The sequence below is a fragment of the Phalangium opilio genome, unplaced genomic scaffold (assembly GCF_054372755.1).
Source record: "Phalangium opilio isolate 3A_F unplaced genomic scaffold, DU_Popi_V2 ptg000079l_1, whole genome shotgun sequence".
Lineage (NCBI taxonomy): Eukaryota > Metazoa > Arthropoda > Arachnida > Opiliones > Phalangiidae > Phalangium > Phalangium opilio.
In genome coordinates this window covers 4,034,717-4,053,159 of record NW_028324187.1, presented here as the reverse complement: position 1 = coordinate 4,053,159, position 18,443 = coordinate 4,034,717, and the positions used below count along the sequence as shown (strand labels likewise).

Genomic DNA, 18,443 nt, shown 5'->3' with positions numbered 1-18,443 from the left:
ATTACATACTTCTTATTACATCATGTAGATTTCCTTCATCCGTCTTGATTTTTGTTTCAAAATTCTTTTAATAAAAAAAGAGGGAAGAATCGATTTTTGCTATTATCACTGACAGTGTAAAGAGTCCAGAGTGATTGCGCTGGAAACTCCGTCCATGTTTCAAGGGGTTAAAATAACAATACTTGACCCTGTAGCTTAGTTCTTCCTGTCTTCTTTCTTGAGGGGTTGAGCCCCAAAGGAAACGGGCATCAAGATATGTGTCCGTTTTTCCCAAGATGTCACAGTGTCACTTGTCCAAACTCTTTAGAGTCTATCTACTTTTTACACCGGTCGAACAATAAACAATTCGCAGAGGGATCCATTAAAGTTACTATCGGTGCCCCAAGAAAGAAGAACAAAAAAAAAGCCTTTGAATGTTTGCTTCTTTCGACAAGGTCCATATAAAGGAAGGACTTAGACCCTTTTCCAGGAAGGAGGGGAGGGGAAGCAGTATTACAAGTCCACAATTTCCTTTTGTTTGTAGTCTTTTCTATTGTCTTTGGATCCACAATGGATGTTCCGTTTTAAGAAAAGGTGGTCAAGACTATACCAATGAAGGAGGTTCAGATTATTTACTCGCAATATCTTGTAGAATGAAGATGGCGCAGCAGTCGCGTTAATTCTTTTCTCGCATGGACAATGCCCATAGCGTAAGACCCATACTTATGTATGATAGGGTTTAGATCCAAGCAAAAAAGCAACCGCATTAAATTTCTGTTAAATTTTTCTTTTTCAATCATTGCAAAAATATTGTTTTTTAAGCGGTTTTTCCAAGGCATCAACCTAATTGCCTAGCATTATAATTCGCTTAAAAATCGCTTGAAAAAATAAAGGGGATATTTAATATCCAAAGAGCGAGGGAAGAAATCCATCCTTAATGCCTTGGAACAATGTGAAAAATCGCTCAACAGATTCAAGAGTAAATCAAGAAAGAGTAGGGAAAGGAGCTTCTAATCCAAATCGAAGCATTTTTAGGCGGCGGCCTGGCAAGCCAGAGAGGAAGTTGATTCCAAATTTTTGGACAAACTTCGACTCCGTAGATATCTTCGTGAGAAACTTACTGGGTTTCGCAGAGAAGGGAGACGAAATTTAAACTTTGATGACTCTGAGAGTTTGTTAAGTAGACCTATACGTGCTAAATTGGGTCGCCAAGGTTTCTGCAACGTTTGCTGGGTCCTGATACATATTAGTTGATTCACTCTTGGTAGAATCAACGGGTAAAAGTTTGTTCGACACGCAAACTAACCAAAGTTCATTTTGAAAGTGCATTTGGAAAATTCGTTGTCTTATAATATAACCAATGGAACATGGCCACGCAGATGTTAACGCTAAAATTTAGCAAAGTATCAGTTAGAATTTTCATTTAATATTACAAATGGCTTTGTACTAAATTGTCAGAATGAAGTTCGGTGACTTTTCAAAATGCCCTTACTAAATATTTAGATGAAAGTGAGCTAAAAAATTACGTTAGAACTTATTTTGAAGGGTTACTAATCCCTGTAGTATGAATACACGCTAAAGGTCACGGGTGTAATTAATCCCAAAACAGTAATTAAAGTTCGTAAAAGAGATTTATGGAATAGTTTTTAATATCCGTGACTTTCCCAGACCCAACAATAATCGATGGATCGACCAATTATCGATTCCTAATCGAAGTAACGGATGCCTGAATATACCACGTGATCATTTGTACTTCAGTTTGTTTGTACGATAATTTTTACTTCTCTATGAACTTCTCTTGATCAGTTAGGCTAAGGCCTTTGCCAATCATTCTTTTGGGCATCCATACCATACTCGAATTACGTTTACCATCACCAGGCCTCGCCTGCTTCATCATCATTGCGTCCACAGTCCACACACTATCTACCAACCCAGAAGTGAGATGAGACCAGAAGTACTGAGCTAACCAAATTCTTCACTCGGCGAAAGTGAATATTCTTGATAACATACCAACGGTTGGCCCTCTGGTGTCGGTTTCAGAATTTCCCCTCCAAAACGTGAGACGCTCGCGGTGGTAGACGACCGAACTAGATTCAAGGAGCCGCGTCCGTGTTCCGCGGCTTAAGGTTAAGGGGAAGGGTGTAGGAAATGTTTTTGGAACTCGACCATTTTTTTTCTCAGTAGTGTAGGCGCGTAGGAAGCGGCATAAAATCCTCAAATTTGTTCACTAGTGCCAGGATCTACTATCAATGCTAGAGCCCTTCACTTCTAGTCTCATCTCACTTCTGACCAACCGCATCTAGGGAGGGTATACTAGCTCTTTCAGAATGTTCTATTTTTTCTTTACTCTTCTTCTTCTTTCTTGGGTTCATCTGAACTAACATTTGCCACATCTGTCGCCAGCACCACGTACCGGTAACCGTTTAGCGTAGTATAGCGCACTCGCCTAACACCTTTCTATAGTATATCCCTAAATCGTCTGGAATCCATAAAACAACCAATTTCTCTTTTCGATCGTATAAGGGAGAAAGCAAACCAAAAAAAATCACGTGGTTTCTTTTTATATTTAGTCAACGAATCGCGTAATGGCGTGGCTAAGGCTAGCCATATAGATTAGGTCATAGCGAGAACTACACGATTACGTTTTACAAATAAGTCTTTTGACACTAGCTCGTGACCTTTATGGTTTAATAACACTTCCGGGCGTTTTATGTATGTCAACTTTTAGTCCTCAAAGGAAAAGGTTAGGTTACATAATATTGTACCAAGAAGTGATATCTAGTTTATTAGGAAGAAGGTATAAATTCGCCCCACATTTCTAGCTTTATCTACAGTCCAAACGTATAGGTCCGGAGTTAATCCCCGCCTCTAAATTACAACCAGCATGCATCTCATTGGTTCTTGAAACCTCACGTCAGCGCGACGCGAATGACGAAAATTACTTGTATTTTCCGACTGAGGAGAGGCAGCGAAATAGCCCGGCCTCCTTTTACGTCCCCCCTTGTAGTCTTAAAAACTATCAAGGACTAATGCGTCATCCGCCATTGGTTTAGAGGCGTCTGCTAAAACGAACGCCTTACCTTTACCTCTCAGCCTGTTAGAATTCAACCAATTGGGCCCGTAGTGAGATTCAATCAAATATTGATGGATAAAGATCGCTTTTCCTACAATTAATTTGTCATTAAAAAGTGATTATTGGAAAAGTATACAAGCCTATGCAAATTTTGGCCTTACTATCCTTTACAAACTGGAAAATATATTGATGGATTACTTTAAGCTTTTGGAAAGTCATTTAAACTTAAATTTATCAAAAACGAAATATAAATTGTTTTTTAAGCAAATTTTGCTAAAATTCGACTGTTGGTTTTTTTTATTAAATCCTTGCCTTTCATTTCTCATGGCAAGACTTGACTATTTACTTAAAGCATAAGTTTATAAGATATGTTCCATAAGTACGACAATGATAGAGACTTACTGAGAGCTAGTTCGAGAACGACGTCTGTATTAAGGCATTGACAGCGCCAAAACCAGGCGTCACTTTACCTCCACGTCACTTCATGACAAGCTCTCATTAACCAGTGACAAACTTATGGAATATAGCTTATGAACTTATGCTTAAAGATAGCGTTTCTCATTTCTTGTTCCGTTTGAATTCCTCGGTCAGTGGCTTTATGGGGATTTAGTTAAGTACATGGTTAAGTCATGGATTGGTCATCCGCAATGTTGCTCTGAATTGAAAAAAAAGTGTTTTCTTTCAATTTCTTCGTATGGGAAAAAACTTAAGAAATCGCTTCGAAGTGTTGTTTCCGTTTTTACAGAGTATCCTCCGTCGAATCTCTTTTAAGAAGCAATATAAAATGGACCGAGCCTAAAGGTTCCTAAAACTCAATGGTAAATGTGGGACTAGAACTTATAGCTTAGTAGTTGGACCCTCTTTTGGGTTTTAAAAACTAAATTCTAACAAAACCGTCTGGAACCAGCGAAAACAGATACAAGCCTGTATTTCTTTATATATTTTTTGATAGCTCGGCAAGTTCTTTCTTTTACAACAACACACAAGTGCAATTTTGGCAATACAGCATTCGCTTTCAGTCTGTTTCAGAATTGTATTTTTATATTTTTTTATTTGACAGTCACCGATATTAAAAAAAGTAGCTTAGTTTTCACAGCTTGCAACAAAGGAAAGTGGCCTATTTTTCGTCTATTAAATTTTCTACAATACAGGAAAACTAAACGCCATAAAAATCATTTTCATATTTCACTTATTTTTAGTTTTATCAGGGATTGATTTAATTTTAGAAGTAGGAATGGAGAACGGTTAGTATTTACTTCAGTCCGACTCATAGACCACCCAGTATAGAGCCCCTCCCTCCAACACGTAACGAAAAGTTTAAATTATCTTATTGGCTCACTTAAACTACGTTTTGATGACGTTGCTGACGGGGACGGTGAAAAATACGTAATTACTTTTTACCTTTGTCGCTACGACCCGCCTCTTCTTTCAAAGCTCCCCCCGTCCCGTGGAAGGGGGTCCGAGACTTTGACGCGCGCCCACAATACTCTGTTCTCCATTCCTACTTCTAAAATTAAATCTATCCCTGGTTTTATTGACTTATAGCGGAGGCTTCCATGCAGAGTTGCCCAAGTCAAGCTACTTATAAAACGGTTAAAATGTACGACGAATTTAACTAATCAAAACTACACCGAGAATTGCGATATTTAGTTGATTGTCCTCAAGTTGTTTATCAATTTTGAAAAATTTCAAAAACATTTATGGCTACAAAAGTGTGTCACAGTTATGGCGTCACTAAAAACCACCAGAAACACGAGAAAAAAAATATATTAAGTTTGTAGTTCTCTTGGAGAATAAGAAACTTCTTGTGACTGGCACCTTCCGCTTGGAAACTTGCGCAGCAGCGTAAATGAAAGAAGTTGCCCAGTGTTGGGTTTCTTATCAAGCGAAAGACGCTCCCTAGAGCTTGTGGAGAAACGCTTTACTATTCTATTCCATACTTGAGTCGAATAATAAATGAAGAAAAAGGTGTATTCTGACATATTAAACTGGAGCGCCGTTAAGACATACCTACCCAGGCAGGCACTAGTAGTTGCCAAGGGGTATCCAAGATTCACTTAATTAAATATGACAGATTCTCGCAACAGGCCGTGAAATCTCTGGGGAAACGATATACTAGAGAGGCTGCTGTAGTTTTCTTAATGGGCAGATCAATAGAACCTATTCAAAAGGAGAGGGGACATTTTCGTCTGCTAGGGTTAAGACGCCTGAACATTGATAAGGCATATGGATAACAAAGACGTTAGAGAGGACTTCAATGTTACCAGTCCGTATTGTTTGAAGCGTTTGCTAAACATCCATCGAATCATATTTATCGATCTCTCGCTATTTTCTCTAGAAAGATCTTCAACACTAAGAAATACAAAATGAATTAACTCATCATTAGTAAAATAACCCATTTATTATTATTATTATTATTATTTTGTGTGTAATATATTTGAAATTTGAGACACCTAGAAGGTAGGGTCGCGACGTTTGTCCTATAGGCGCCTACGTCAAAAAAGTGTCCTTTCATAGGTCTATATTTGAGCATGGGTTCTCGTAGTTACACCAATTAATCTAGATTTGAAGGGAATAACTCACTCCATTCCATATTTTTTCATGAAATCCATTAAAAGGTGGGTAATTAATGACCCAATAAAAGTGTTGACGCACTTGTAAGGAACCTCTCTGTTTTTATGGAACACAAACTTGTCCCACTTCTTTTTTTACCTTACCCTCTCAGTGAGTTGAACTAATAATTGATCAGAGTAGAGTAGAAATTATTTTTCTTTTACTTGTGAGCACTCGGTGTTTTTATGGAGTCGATAAAGGGTTGTATAAATATGAGACTCGCGTTTCGAGGCTAAATAATCAAAGAGAGCGTTGGACCTTTCATCGGACACGGTATCAGTTTATTAGGTAACATTTTTTCCCGAGTAAAGCTTAAAATGTATGGAAGCTACCGGTCATGATCTTTTGGTTAATTTTACAGAACTTTAGGTGGATTTCAACAAATGTTAGTAGAACCAGTTAAAACCTTAATCTAGATACGAAAATTGACTCTTTATGTTTTAAAAACAGTAAGCCCTGTTCGGAAATTGGATATTACTTTATCCAACCCTTATTTCGAGGACCATTTTTGTCAGTCTCTTTTTTTGGTTGTTGAATCTCAAAGGGTCTTCTTCAATTTCTAACCTCTATCCGTTGAAATAGAATCAAAATGAAGAAAGGCTACAACCATTTATCGCATATCTTCATTCTTCCTTAAGTACCCCATTGTTTCCTTTTCGTTAAACAGTCTCTAGTGCCTCCTATACGTCATTTGATTTTCCCTTTCGATAACGGATGATAATCTTTAGGACAGACGTTTTTATCCACAATTCTCATCTCTCTCGATAACTGATTGAGTGTGGGGAGAGAATGGAGACGAGAAAGCTATTATTCTCTAAGCCTTTGCTTCGTGTTATTTCTGTCAGAAGACTAAAGTTTTTTTTCTTCCTTTCTATATCGGGATATCTCGAAGAAGGCGACAAAGATAATCTAGCGCGCGAGAAAAATAGATTGGGGCAAATAATTTAGGCTTCTGTTGTTACTAAAGCTACTGTTTTGACGTCTTTTCTTATGTTGTAACAACCTTGGGCTTGGTGTGGGGATAAAAGGCGAATTCATTGATAATACACCAATTCACCTTGTATAAACGTAATTATTTTAATTAAATACAACGTCGACGATCTTACCTATAGAAATAGACCAGATCTATGCCTAGTACATTTAATAATTTATTTTTCATTTTTATATAATATAAATGCCTTTCATTTCATCGGGTATACAACCAAAGTTCTACGTATGCAGGAAAACCCTTGAACTTCTGGTATTAAGAGGTAATAAATTGCAGGTGTGGGCGTGGACAAATAGGATATATGGGTTTATAACCACTTAGGTTATTATTCGACTCAATCTAATTTGGCCTATAGATAAATATCCGAATGTCTTTGATCGCTTTGGGTGTAGTTTCAAAGGATACACGTAAACCCCTTTATTTATATTCATAAACTCGTAATGTAAAAGTATGGGACCACCGTTGGGCCTATACTATAAGTTTTGCCCATGGTAGAAAAGTTGCATCTGGAGAATGTTGCTATTTTTACTTTAAAACGTTTTTCCTCCCAGCCGGACCAGAATAGTGTGTGATATCCTTGATTACTTGAGTCGTGTTGAGACCCATGTCTGTTTCCAACAACTCCGCCACCAGGAAACGGCCCTCTATTCGTTTTTCAAGGTTGTCTTCTTGTAGCAGATATACTTTACTTACGGAGAATATGATAGCCTTATGATAGAGGATTGTTCCATACCATTTGTACACTAGAATAACTGAAGCGAAGTGGTACACAACATTGAATCTCATAGGACTTCAAGCAGTCCATGCAAACTCCTTCTGTTTTTAATAAACGAATTGAGATCCGTTGAGAATTACACCTTCCAAACTTAACAGTTTGAGTAATTAAGACAATAAAGGATTAGTGACAAATTAGTTTTGATGCGCGTCCCAGTAATTAGGCTTAGAAAAAAATGTCTACAACTTAAAATTTAAACAAGGGCAAAAATAATTTTGTGTGGTTTGAAACACCCTACTACGTGCTAAGGCTATAAATTTTAATTAAAATTACGTCACTGGGCCTTTAATCGATGTTTGGTTTATACGACGTAGTGGAAACTCAGAAATTCGATTAGACGAATTTTGCTTCGTCCTCGAACGTGTATCCCGAAATGCGTTTCCCTTTTGATAAGTAAATTTCAAAGGACTCACCCCGAGTTTGTTAAGAAAGGCTCGTAATGTGCAATCGCAAATTACCCCAGTCTATTTTATTCTTTATTAAAAAATACCATTGAAATTCATCCGCTCAGCTATCGACTGTAGACGAAACTCGGAATTGAAATCGGTCTCAGCCCCCTTTCATTCAATCTTTTTTTTTAAATACTTCATTTGCATAAAAACAAAGGAAAAGTAGTGAAACCATGGGCGAACCAACCCCTTCCTTTCTTAGTGGTAAGGGATTTTGGGGGCGAGATTTTCTTTAGAAATTTCAGGGGGACCACTTTTCACAGGATCTTTTATTCTGGCATCTCTTTGGTTCTCGCGTTTAAAATTAGAGTTTAAAACAATGAAGTAGAAAAGGCTTAGAAATTTTCGTTACCTCGTATATTTTGCCTCAATTTCGTTCATCGTCCATATTATATATAGAGATGTCAAATTACAGATTGAAATTTTGTCAAAAATTAATTTAAAGCTTTGGCAGTAATTTAAAATTAATTAAATTCGTTAAGTAACGGTTGTATTCCGTAATGTTCCGAGCGCTATAAATACTGAAATCATTGGTAATTATCCCGTAACAAATTACGATATGCTATAATCTATAATTACCAATGTTACATCTTCAATCGCCATGATGGTGGTTTTTATAAGTAAAAGTTAATTAAGTGAAACTCCTTCCTTAGAAATGGGAAATGTGCAGGCTTACTAAAATCAGGGATAGATGTAATTTTAGAAGCAGGAATGGAAAACGGTTAGTATTTACTTCAGTCCGACTCATAGCCCAGTATAGAGCCCCTCCTTCCAACACGTAGCGAAAATTTTAAATTATCTTATTGGCTCACTTAAACTACGTTTTGATGACGTTACTGACGTGGACGGCGAAAAATATGTAATTCCTTTTTACCTCTGTCGCTATGACCCACCTCTTCTTTCATACCCCTCCGTTCCGTGGAAGGGGTCCGGGACTTTGACGTGCGCCCAGATTACTCTGTTCTCCATTCCTACTTCTAAAATTAAATCTATATCTTATAAAATTTAACTGAATTTGCAATAAGATCAACGTTTAAGTATGTTGTTAGATCTCACTGTAGCCTACGTTTTCACTCTTATATTTCAACGTCGCAACTTCAATGCAAATGCTTTCTCAATAAAAGTCTATAACCTGACGTTAATTGAACATAAATATTTTTCGGATTGACCTATATTTTTATTCAAGAAACACATTAGTATTCCTAGAAGGTATTCGATATAACTTCACCCTGTGACTTATTGAGGTTAGGCAGAAGTAAACATCAACGTTTAAAGGGATGATATAGCAATTAACTAGTTTAGTAGACGTTTCTTTAAACAGTTGTTTATACAAAAAAGGATATTATAAAGAAACTAAACACTGTGTTTTAATCAATTAGCCTTATTTATTGGGGACCAAGCTACTAAGATTTGGAATTTGAGCTATTCTCCAAAACTTCAAGACATATTCCCTTTAAAAAATCGACTGTAAACACTCTCCAAGTCTTATTTTAGTTTTTGGCCGTCAATTCCAGGCTCCTTTAGCACGGAGTTTTCCAAAAAACCAATTTTATTCGGGCACCCTCGAGAAAGGCTGCAGTATTTTTATTTTACCTTTTTTATTTTTGGTTCATAAATTCGATTCGAATAATGACTATGACATGGAAATCCACTTAAAACTGGGACCACCAAGGCCTAGATACGCGTTTAAAATTTAAATGCACTCGCACACGTAAGGTTTTCTCTGACTTTTTTGATACTCTTTTGGGAAACATTTGAGCTCAGGCGATAAGCCTACTTAGTTCTTGAAGACAGCTGGTTAGTTTTTAAAAATCTTCCTCTAAATTCATATTGAATAACCATGTTTTCTCTTGGAATTTAAATAGGTGACTTCTAAGACCAAATCAAAATATTGGATAGAATGTATAAGTTTGTTCTGGTTGGTTTCCAAAAGGTTAATATTTAAAGTAACGGCTTATTTTGATGAACTATAATCCTCACTTTAAATTTAGTAGGCTATACAGGGTGTTTCTGAAAAGTCCATCACAAATTAAGGGGCGTGTTTATGGGACCAAACTGAGCGGAAAGTACCAAAGAACATGGGGTGTACAACATTTTGTTACGGAGATATGGCCTTCCAAACATTCGTCCCTAAAACAAGGAAATATCCAAAAATGAGGAGTAACACTTAAGACCGACTAACCAGCTTGTTTAAAATTACTAGACAATTTCAATAGCCTTTAATCGAACAATTGATTTCTACCTTTACTAATCAGAAGCGTATAAATGAGTAGAAGTATGCCTACGGTGGTAATGTAAAATTAATCCCAAGTGACATGATGTTTCAAGATCTTCCCAGCACCAAGTAAAATGGTTCTGATTGAAGGGACTTTTATTAGCACAGCGTAAACAACGTTATTTTCAGGAATTAGTCCAAATGTCCACGGGCGGCATTACAAAAACGAGGCAGTCTTTCGAATGATACTTGGACATGTTGGAAGATCCCTGGCTTGTTCCTGTTATCTCAAACCGTAAAAAGCTACGCAAATCTTCATCATCACGGACAACACTCTTGTACGTTAGGTATGACCTTGAGAAAACCTAAAAGGACATCTCGAATGTATTTGAAAAACCCATCTCCAATTAAGGGGCGTGTTGTTTGTTTCCAACAGAGTAAACTCGCCCAGAGAACAATTACAATGCAGAGCCACGTTTCGGCGTTAATGGCCCACAAAGGTGGTCCCAAACAAAAGAACAAACTTTAATTTGTTTCGTTCAGTAAGTGTTTCATGTGTCATAGATAAAACGCCATGATTAATGCACAAAGAAAATGTTATTGACAAGTTTTCGGACCGCGATGCTGAAATGTGGTGGTGCACCATCGTGCATGAACCACATTCTGTTTATTAAACCTAAGGGTACGTCTTCGAGTAGTTCTGGTAAATCGTCCCGTAAGAACTACAAGTAAGCCACACCGTTTAACCTGGGCTCTAGGAAATATGGCCCAATTAAATTGTCACCCACAATACTACACCACACGTTTAAGCTGAATTGTACTTTGTGAATTCTAACGCAAGTTGCGTGTGGTTTTTTCTTAATCAGCAAACCAATTGGCGGCTGCTTGTTTTTGGATCGTCCTCGAAAATAGTGAGAACTTCGCCTATTCTTAAAAAACAGAGCACTAAAACAGAGCACTATGTTTTTTAAGAAAGGAATAAAAGAGGTTTCACGTACATGTGTTTGTTTTATTAAACTCATAATTCAACGAAGTCTGTTACAATGCCTTTCTTCACAAATGCCGAATATGCGGATATGCACCTAATGTATGGACTAGCCGAGGGGAATGCCGCTGCAGCTGTACGCTTGTATCAGGAAAGATTTCCGCAGAGGCGACTACCAAATCGACTGACGTTCGAGGCTGTGGACAGACGTTTGAGGCAAGATGGACGAATCCAACCGGCTGGACCTCAACCTAGAGCGAGAGCCATCCCAGAGGCCGTAGAAGACGAAGTTCTCACCATTTTCGAGGACGAGCCTGAATCAAGTACCCGCCAAGTTGGTCGCCGATTAGGCGTAAACCACACGCTCGTGTGGAAAATCCTCAGAAGCCACCGGTTTCATCCTTTCCATGTTCAAAAAGTTCAAGGTTTGAATCCAGCGGACTACCCACGACGCACGGCGTTTTGTCAGTGGTTTCTGGCTAAAGTAAACGATATCGATTTCCCACGGGATTTGTTGGTTACTGACGAAGCTAACTTTTCACGGGATGGTATTATTAACTTACATAATAAACATCAATGGTCCCAGCTAAACCCCCACGCAACTTGCGTTAGAAGTCACCAAGTACAATTCAGTTTAAACGTGTGGTGTGGTATTGTGGGTGACAATTTAATTGGGCCATATTTCCTAGAGCCCAGGTTAAACGGTGTGGCTTACTTGCAGTTCTTACGGGACGATTTACCGGAACTACTCGAAGACGTACCCTTAGGTTTGGTAAACAGAATGCGGTTCATGCACGATGGTGCACCACCACATTTCAGCATCGCGGTCCGAAATTATCTTAACGCGACCTTCCCTTTGCGGTGGTTAGGTCGAGGTGGACGTGTGGAGTGGCCTGCTCGATCACCCGATCTGAACCCTTGTGATTTCTTTCTTTGGGGCCACCTGAAAGACTTAGTTTATCAGACTGAAGTGCCCGATGTTGAAGAGCTACGTCGACGAATAATTCACGGCTGTCAAACAATTCGCGAAACTCCAGGCATTTTTCAACGTGTAAGGGAATCATTTGTAAGACGTGCTAATGTGTGCCTTAACGCGGGTGGTGAACACTTTGAACAATTTTTGTAACTAGTTGCAATTAAATGTTAAAACTTGTCAATAAATTCATTTTCTTCGTGCATTAATCATGGCGTTTTATCTATGACACATGAAACACTTACTGAACGAAACAAATTAAAGTTTGTTCTTGTTTTTGGGACCACCTTTGTGGGCCATTAACGCCGAAACGTGGCTCTGCATTGTAATTGTTCTCTGGGCGAGTTTACTCTGTTGGAAACAAACAACACGCCCCTTAATTGGAGATGGGTTTTTCAAATACATTCGAGATGTCCTTTTAGGTTTTCTCAAGGTCATACCTAACGTACAAGAGTGTTGTCCGTGATGATGAAGATTTGCGTAGCTTTTTACGGTTTGAGATAACAGGAACAAGCCAGGGATCTTCCAACATGTCCAAGTATCATTCGAAAGACTGCCTCGTTTTTGTAATGCCGCCCGTGGACATTTGGACTAATTCCTGAAAATAACGTTGTTTACGCTGTGCTAATAAAAGTCCCTTCAATCAGAACCATTTTACTTGGTGCTGGGAAGATCTTGAAACATCATGTCACTTGGGATTAATTTTACATTACCACCGTAGGCATACTTCTACTCATTTATACGCTTCTGATTAGTAAAGGTAGAAATCAATTGTTCGATTAAAGGCTATTGAAATTGTCTAGTAATTTTAAACAAGCTGGTTAGTCGGTCTTAAGTGTTACTCCTCATTTTTGGATATTTCCTTGTTTTAGGGGCGAATGTTTGGAAGGCCATATCTCCGTAACAAAATGTTGTACACCCCATGTTCTTTGGTACTTTCCGCTCAGTTTGGTCCCATAAACACGCCCCTTAATTTGTGATGGACTTTTCAGAAACACCCTGTATACGTTTGTGAGATAATTTATAGTCAGGTCTATTCGTAAAGATGCACGCCTTTTCCCGTTAAGTTACTATTTAAATTGATTAAGATGTGCAAATGGTTTCAATTTCTTTCCGTCATTCTTAAAGATGGCGGTAGATTCCAATTAAAATTCGTTTACCATGTCAAACATGAACTATTGGTCAAAGCCTGCAGGTTAAAATGTACAGACTTTACTATGTTTTCATCCCTTTTTCTTGCCACCATTTTCCAAGATGGCGGCGACGTGTTTACACGAAAAACCATATATACAAACCTTTTATATGATGTAGTGAACAAGTATGCTTAATTTCAAGCAAATCTGTTGAAATGCGCTAAAGTTATTCCGAAAGAACGTTTATTTCATTTCCTACTACCATTTTCTAAGATGGCCGCCGTATTTCCTTGAAATTCTCAGATCTTAGGGCCTCCATAATAAATGTTCAGCCCAAATCAAAATGGAATAAAATATTTTCCTAGTTTAAATGGGCATTCACTCTACGGGACTGGCAGTTCAAAGTTGATCTCCCTGAGGAGAAATTCACCTTTATCCTTTCGACTTTCCTTTACAATTTCTTTACTTCTTGTAAGCGTAAAAACCTTTTTAGTTTCTTAGAAAATATTTGTCTCGGTGTGGGCTTATATGATCTTTCTGAATTTTTTAGTATTTTGAAAAATTTTAAAGGTACCCTTGGGAAAAGTGTAAAACAGTTAAGTCTCGGATAGGATATAAGCTGGCGAGCGGGGATTTATGGTTAAAAGAGAGTCGGTCTATTTCAAGTACTTTTTCTTACTTCTTAAGATATCTAGATAATAATAATAATTTATAGTGAAATTGTTTCGATGGCTCAGTAAAGAAAACACTACGTTTGCTTAAATATTCTGTCCACTGTATGAAAATGTCTATATCCGGTTTAATGTTCTGTCCACTGAGTGAAAATGTCTATGTCCGGTTTAATATTGTCCACTTCCGTTCTAAAATGTCTATATCCGGTTTAATATTGTCCACTTCCGTTCCAAAATGCCTATATTATGTTCAATAAAGTCCACTTCCGTTTAAAAATGTCTATACACTTCCACCATGTCCACTTCCGTTTAAAAATGTCTATACACTTCCACCATGTCCACTTCCGGTTCAATAATGTCCACGTCCGGTCCCAAGAGCTCCTATACGTCCCAAAAACTCAAATTTCTTCATAAAGATATACTTCCGTTTCAAAAATATCCATTTTCTTTCCTTATACTTCCTTTGTAAAATTTCCATTTCCGGATCTATAAAGCATACTTCCGTTGTAAAATTTCCATTTCCGGATCTATAAAGCATACTTCCGTTGTAAAATTTCCATTTCCGGATCTATAAAGCATACTTCCGTTGTAAAATTTTCATTTCCGGATCTATAAAGCATACTTCCGTTGTAAAATTTCCATTTCCGGATCTATAAAGCATACTTGCGTTGTAAAATTTCCATTTCCGGATCTATAAAGCATACTTCCGTTGTAAAATTTCCATTTCCGGATCTATAAAGCATACTTCCGTTGCAAAATATCCATTTCCGGTTCTATAAAGCATACTTCCAGTGCAAAAGTAATCATATCTGTTCACGTGTTGACACAAATCCTTTAAGAAAATATTTATCCAAAATATTTCCTGGAAAAATTTATTTCATCCGAAAACACAATATGAAAATATTTTTGACAAATATAATTATTGGGGAAATTTTAAATCTATTTTTGGCTCTTTTTGGATGAAGAGTTGAGACTAATTCGAAGAAAGGAAATTACATTTTTCAACGTATGTACCTTGACATTTACCAGCTTTCACCGTTCTTTACTATTAGTCCTGGTAGAGCTTTTTCCACGAAATTGAAAAAAATAAAATACCATAAAAATCCCGGACAAAATTGGATGATTAAAAAAATCCTTCTAAGCCTTGGTTGGCTCAGGTCTAAAAATTCATTTCCATTGTTGGAAGATTTAATCAAAACCTGAAGTCCTCGATTTCTATATTATTTTTCCGGCGAAATTGCAATGGCCAAAAAAATAATAACCGCTTTTTTCCCTATATATTGGTAACCCTAGAATCGTAGATTAATTTTTGAAGACGAACGAAAAAATCAATTAAATTTCGATCGAAGCGGAAAGAAATTATTGGATTTTATTTTTTTATTATTATTTTTGGCTTAGTAAAATTACCTTTTAGGCTTTTAGGCCTTTCTATCTATCAGTATCTAATATACGCTTGATTAAATATGTTTTTTTTAAAGTATAGTTTATTGCTAGGAGCATAAGATTATTTTGATAAGTCTCTGAAATTATTTACACAGAGATTTAAACCGTGTTTCGTGAGGCTTTCAATTAAGAATAATCTGAATGCATTTTAGTTTCCATTCAGGATTGCAGGAAGGTTTGGGCGTAGTTCACTTCAGTTTAAATCAGTTCTTGGCATCACAAAACGCCTGTCAGAACTGCACTGATGTTAAAACTGTATTTTAAAGAATTCTAGACTTATTAATACTCTATTTATTATGAGCTTATGCTAGTTTTCTCATTTTGAAATAGTGAATCTCAAAAGCAAAAAATGTAGTATAGTTTTTAATATGTTTATATTATCAATATTGAAACTAAAGAAGTATTTATTTATATTTGTCCTTAATAAACTTTGGGAGAAAATAAGCCTTAGTCGAACACGTTAAAAGTTTTGACCACGTGATCATGAATAACAAAAATGTAAGGCAAAAATGTTTAACACGTAAAAATCTCGTTGGATATCTGCAGGCCGGGACCTTAATTTGTAATTGTAATATCGCGTCTCTACGTACAAATACAACGGAAATAACGCTGCTTTAATTAGCACCGTTTGGTGCTTTTTACACAGGGATACTCATAATATATTGACCAAGGCCTATATGAAAATAACAAAGAACTTTCTTTCTTTCTTTCTTTCTATAACCTAAGGGGCGTGACCCTTTACGAACTAGGCGCGTGCCTGGGCGGAAATATGTCACAAAATCGTGACAATCATACTGGAATGGCGGGTGTGGTTCTAATATACTTTAAACAGACTTTATTATGCAATTAAGAATTAACAAAAATTCGGTAATATTAAGTTGAAGTAAAATTGTATTTATCAATATTGAGAAGGAACCTCTGTCTTTAAAGGGAGAAATCCATATTCTAGACTGACTTATTGATTGTCTGATAATCGACGCCCAGCTCAAACCGCTTCACCTTGGAAACTTTAATTTTGCAGGGACGTTAACCTTCAAGTAGAAAGTACATACGCTGAAAGGCATTTTCATCGCCATCTTGGAAAATGGAGGCAATAGCCCAATGACTCGGTTGAACCTTGGCCTAGTGCTAGGTAGTTCAAAATCCTACTGTTCGAACCATATCTACTTGAAACCTTGAAGGACAGAGGGATATTGAGTTGAAACCCCCATACCTATAACGTTCCTACTGTACCCCCACCTACGGAACGACACCGAAGTCCTCCCAGCATGCTCAGCGTTTAGGTAGGGTCGTACAGTATGGAATCGTAAAGTACGCTCTCTATGTCTTAAAAATAGAAGCTAGTTCTCATACAAATGCAATAGCGCTAGGCGGCAGCACTTAACAATCGCCTACCTTAGGGTATGGACGTGCGCGAGGTACACTGGGAGAGTTACGGTGCCGCATAGCAGATCGCCGACATTATTTCTACTCCATCTTACCTCGTTTCTCCCTGCTGAAAGCCTGAAACCTTTCCTAAATTTGATAGCAAACTCCATTTTCGATTGAATAAGGAAGCTATGTATGTATCCATAGCGTCTGCGTGTTTCCAACGCAACTCCCTAGGGCTCATTTTCTCTCTCATCAACTTAGTTACTGACGCGTGACAAATGAAACTGCACCGAGAGAATTTCAATTATTCATTTGGGAGAAATCTCTCACGCATAATTAAACTTTGCCCGAATCCATTAAAAAATAAACGCTACATATTCTTGTATTTAAAGTACTCGACATAGAAGAAGGATTGAGAAATGGTTGTATAAACGACATCCTGTACAATTCTGAAAGAAATTATGAAAGATAAAGGACGAGGTGTATATCTCGTAAAATTAACGTTCAATATTACTTTGTTTTGTTTAGCTCTCTGAGTACGATGATATTATTTAGGTACAACAAATAATAATTATTAAAAATAATGAATATCTCAATATCATTTGTCTATTTACTTTGTATGGAATTTTTGTAGAAGGCAATAAGAACTATGGCTGGTGCTTTGAGGTTTCGAAGGTTTAACATTTCCAGTATGGTCAGTTTGTAACTTCCCCCTCTACTGAAGGTGCATGGTCCTTATTCCCTTCTGATTTTAAGTTTTCGTGATCTCCTTATTGAATAGTAAAATAGGGTCGAGTCAAGGTCTGTTTCTAATATTAAGTATTTTGATCACGCGACAACCAGCGCTATTTAGTTTCAACGCCTTCCAACTAAAATATACATAGTGCATGAGACTTACATTTACACCTATTGAACCGCTGCATTGGTAGAAAATTTTTATAAATCTATGCTTTTTAAATATAGCCTTTTTCCCCATTGGATTTTCCAAGTTTTGCAATTTTCTTAATTGCAAAATAGGTCTCAAAGTCCGAGACTTTTATGATATCAGGGATAGAAGTATTTACTTCAGTCCGACCAGGGGTAGATTTAATTTGAGAAGTAGTAATGGAGAACAGAGTAATGTGGGCGCGCATCAAAGCCCCGGACCCCCTTCCCTTGGACGGAGGGGAATGAAAGAAGAGGCGGGTCATAGCAGCAGAGGTAAAAAGGAATTACGTATTTTTCGCCGTCCCCGTCAGCAACGTCAGCAAAACGTAGTTTAAGTGAGCCAATAAGATAATTTAAACTTTTCGTTACGTGTTGGAGGGAGGGGCTCTATACTGGGTGGTCTATGAGTCGGACTGAAGTAAATACTAACCGTTCTCCATTCCTACTTCTAAAATGCAATCTATGGCTGAATTATATCCAGTTTCTGAAGAAAAATGTTTTGTATATCACTCGATACCAGTAAGTAGTTAACTATAAATGCATGTAAAGTGAAGTATTTTAAGTATTATTACAATATTCTTGCAATAAAAGTAGAAAATTCATGAAATCACAAAAATAATTTTCGTCGTCCAAAAATGACTCCATATTTGACCTTTAGGGAGTGATCATTTAAAGGTATACTCTAGTGTCAAATTGTTCTGGTTGCCTAGTGAACCGAAAATTCTTCCATATCACGTGGTGCATGCCTATATAGAACCTATATACTTAAAGTTTTTAACTTCCTAACAAAAAAAGAAAGTTAAGTCTCAAGAGAGACTTTGAGAGTTTTTCCGAAGCCACTTTCATGG

At 37.2% G+C, this 18,443-nt stretch overlaps 1 protein-coding gene across 1 annotated transcript; it reads left to right on the top strand.

Annotated features, from left to right (window-relative positions):
* The first annotated feature begins 9,898 nt into the window (after nucleotides 1–9,898).
* LOC149654273 (uncharacterized) lies at nucleotides 9,899–15,561 on the top strand. The gene is made up of 3 exons (XM_089845244.1): nucleotides 9,899–10,439; nucleotides 10,529–11,727; nucleotides 15,461–15,561. The coding sequence occupies exons 2-3, from the start codon at nucleotides 11,136–11,138 to the stop codon at nucleotides 15,559–15,561; spliced, it is 693 nt and encodes a 230-aa protein (XP_089701370.1). The 5' UTR covers nucleotides 9,899–10,439; nucleotides 10,529–11,135.
* The last annotated feature ends 2,882 nt before the right edge of the window (nucleotides 15,562–18,443 follow it).

Bases quoted from the DNA above. Each gene is read 5' to 3' on its own strand.
- LOC149654273 (XM_089845244.1), top strand. From the start codon at position 11,136: ATGCCTTTCTTCACAAATGCCGAATATGCGGATATGCACCTAATGTAT. The intron at 11,728-15,460 runs GTATTGTGGGTG...GTTTCCATTCAG, and splicing joins CAGTTTAAACGTGTGGTGTG to GATTGCAGGAAGGTTTGGGC.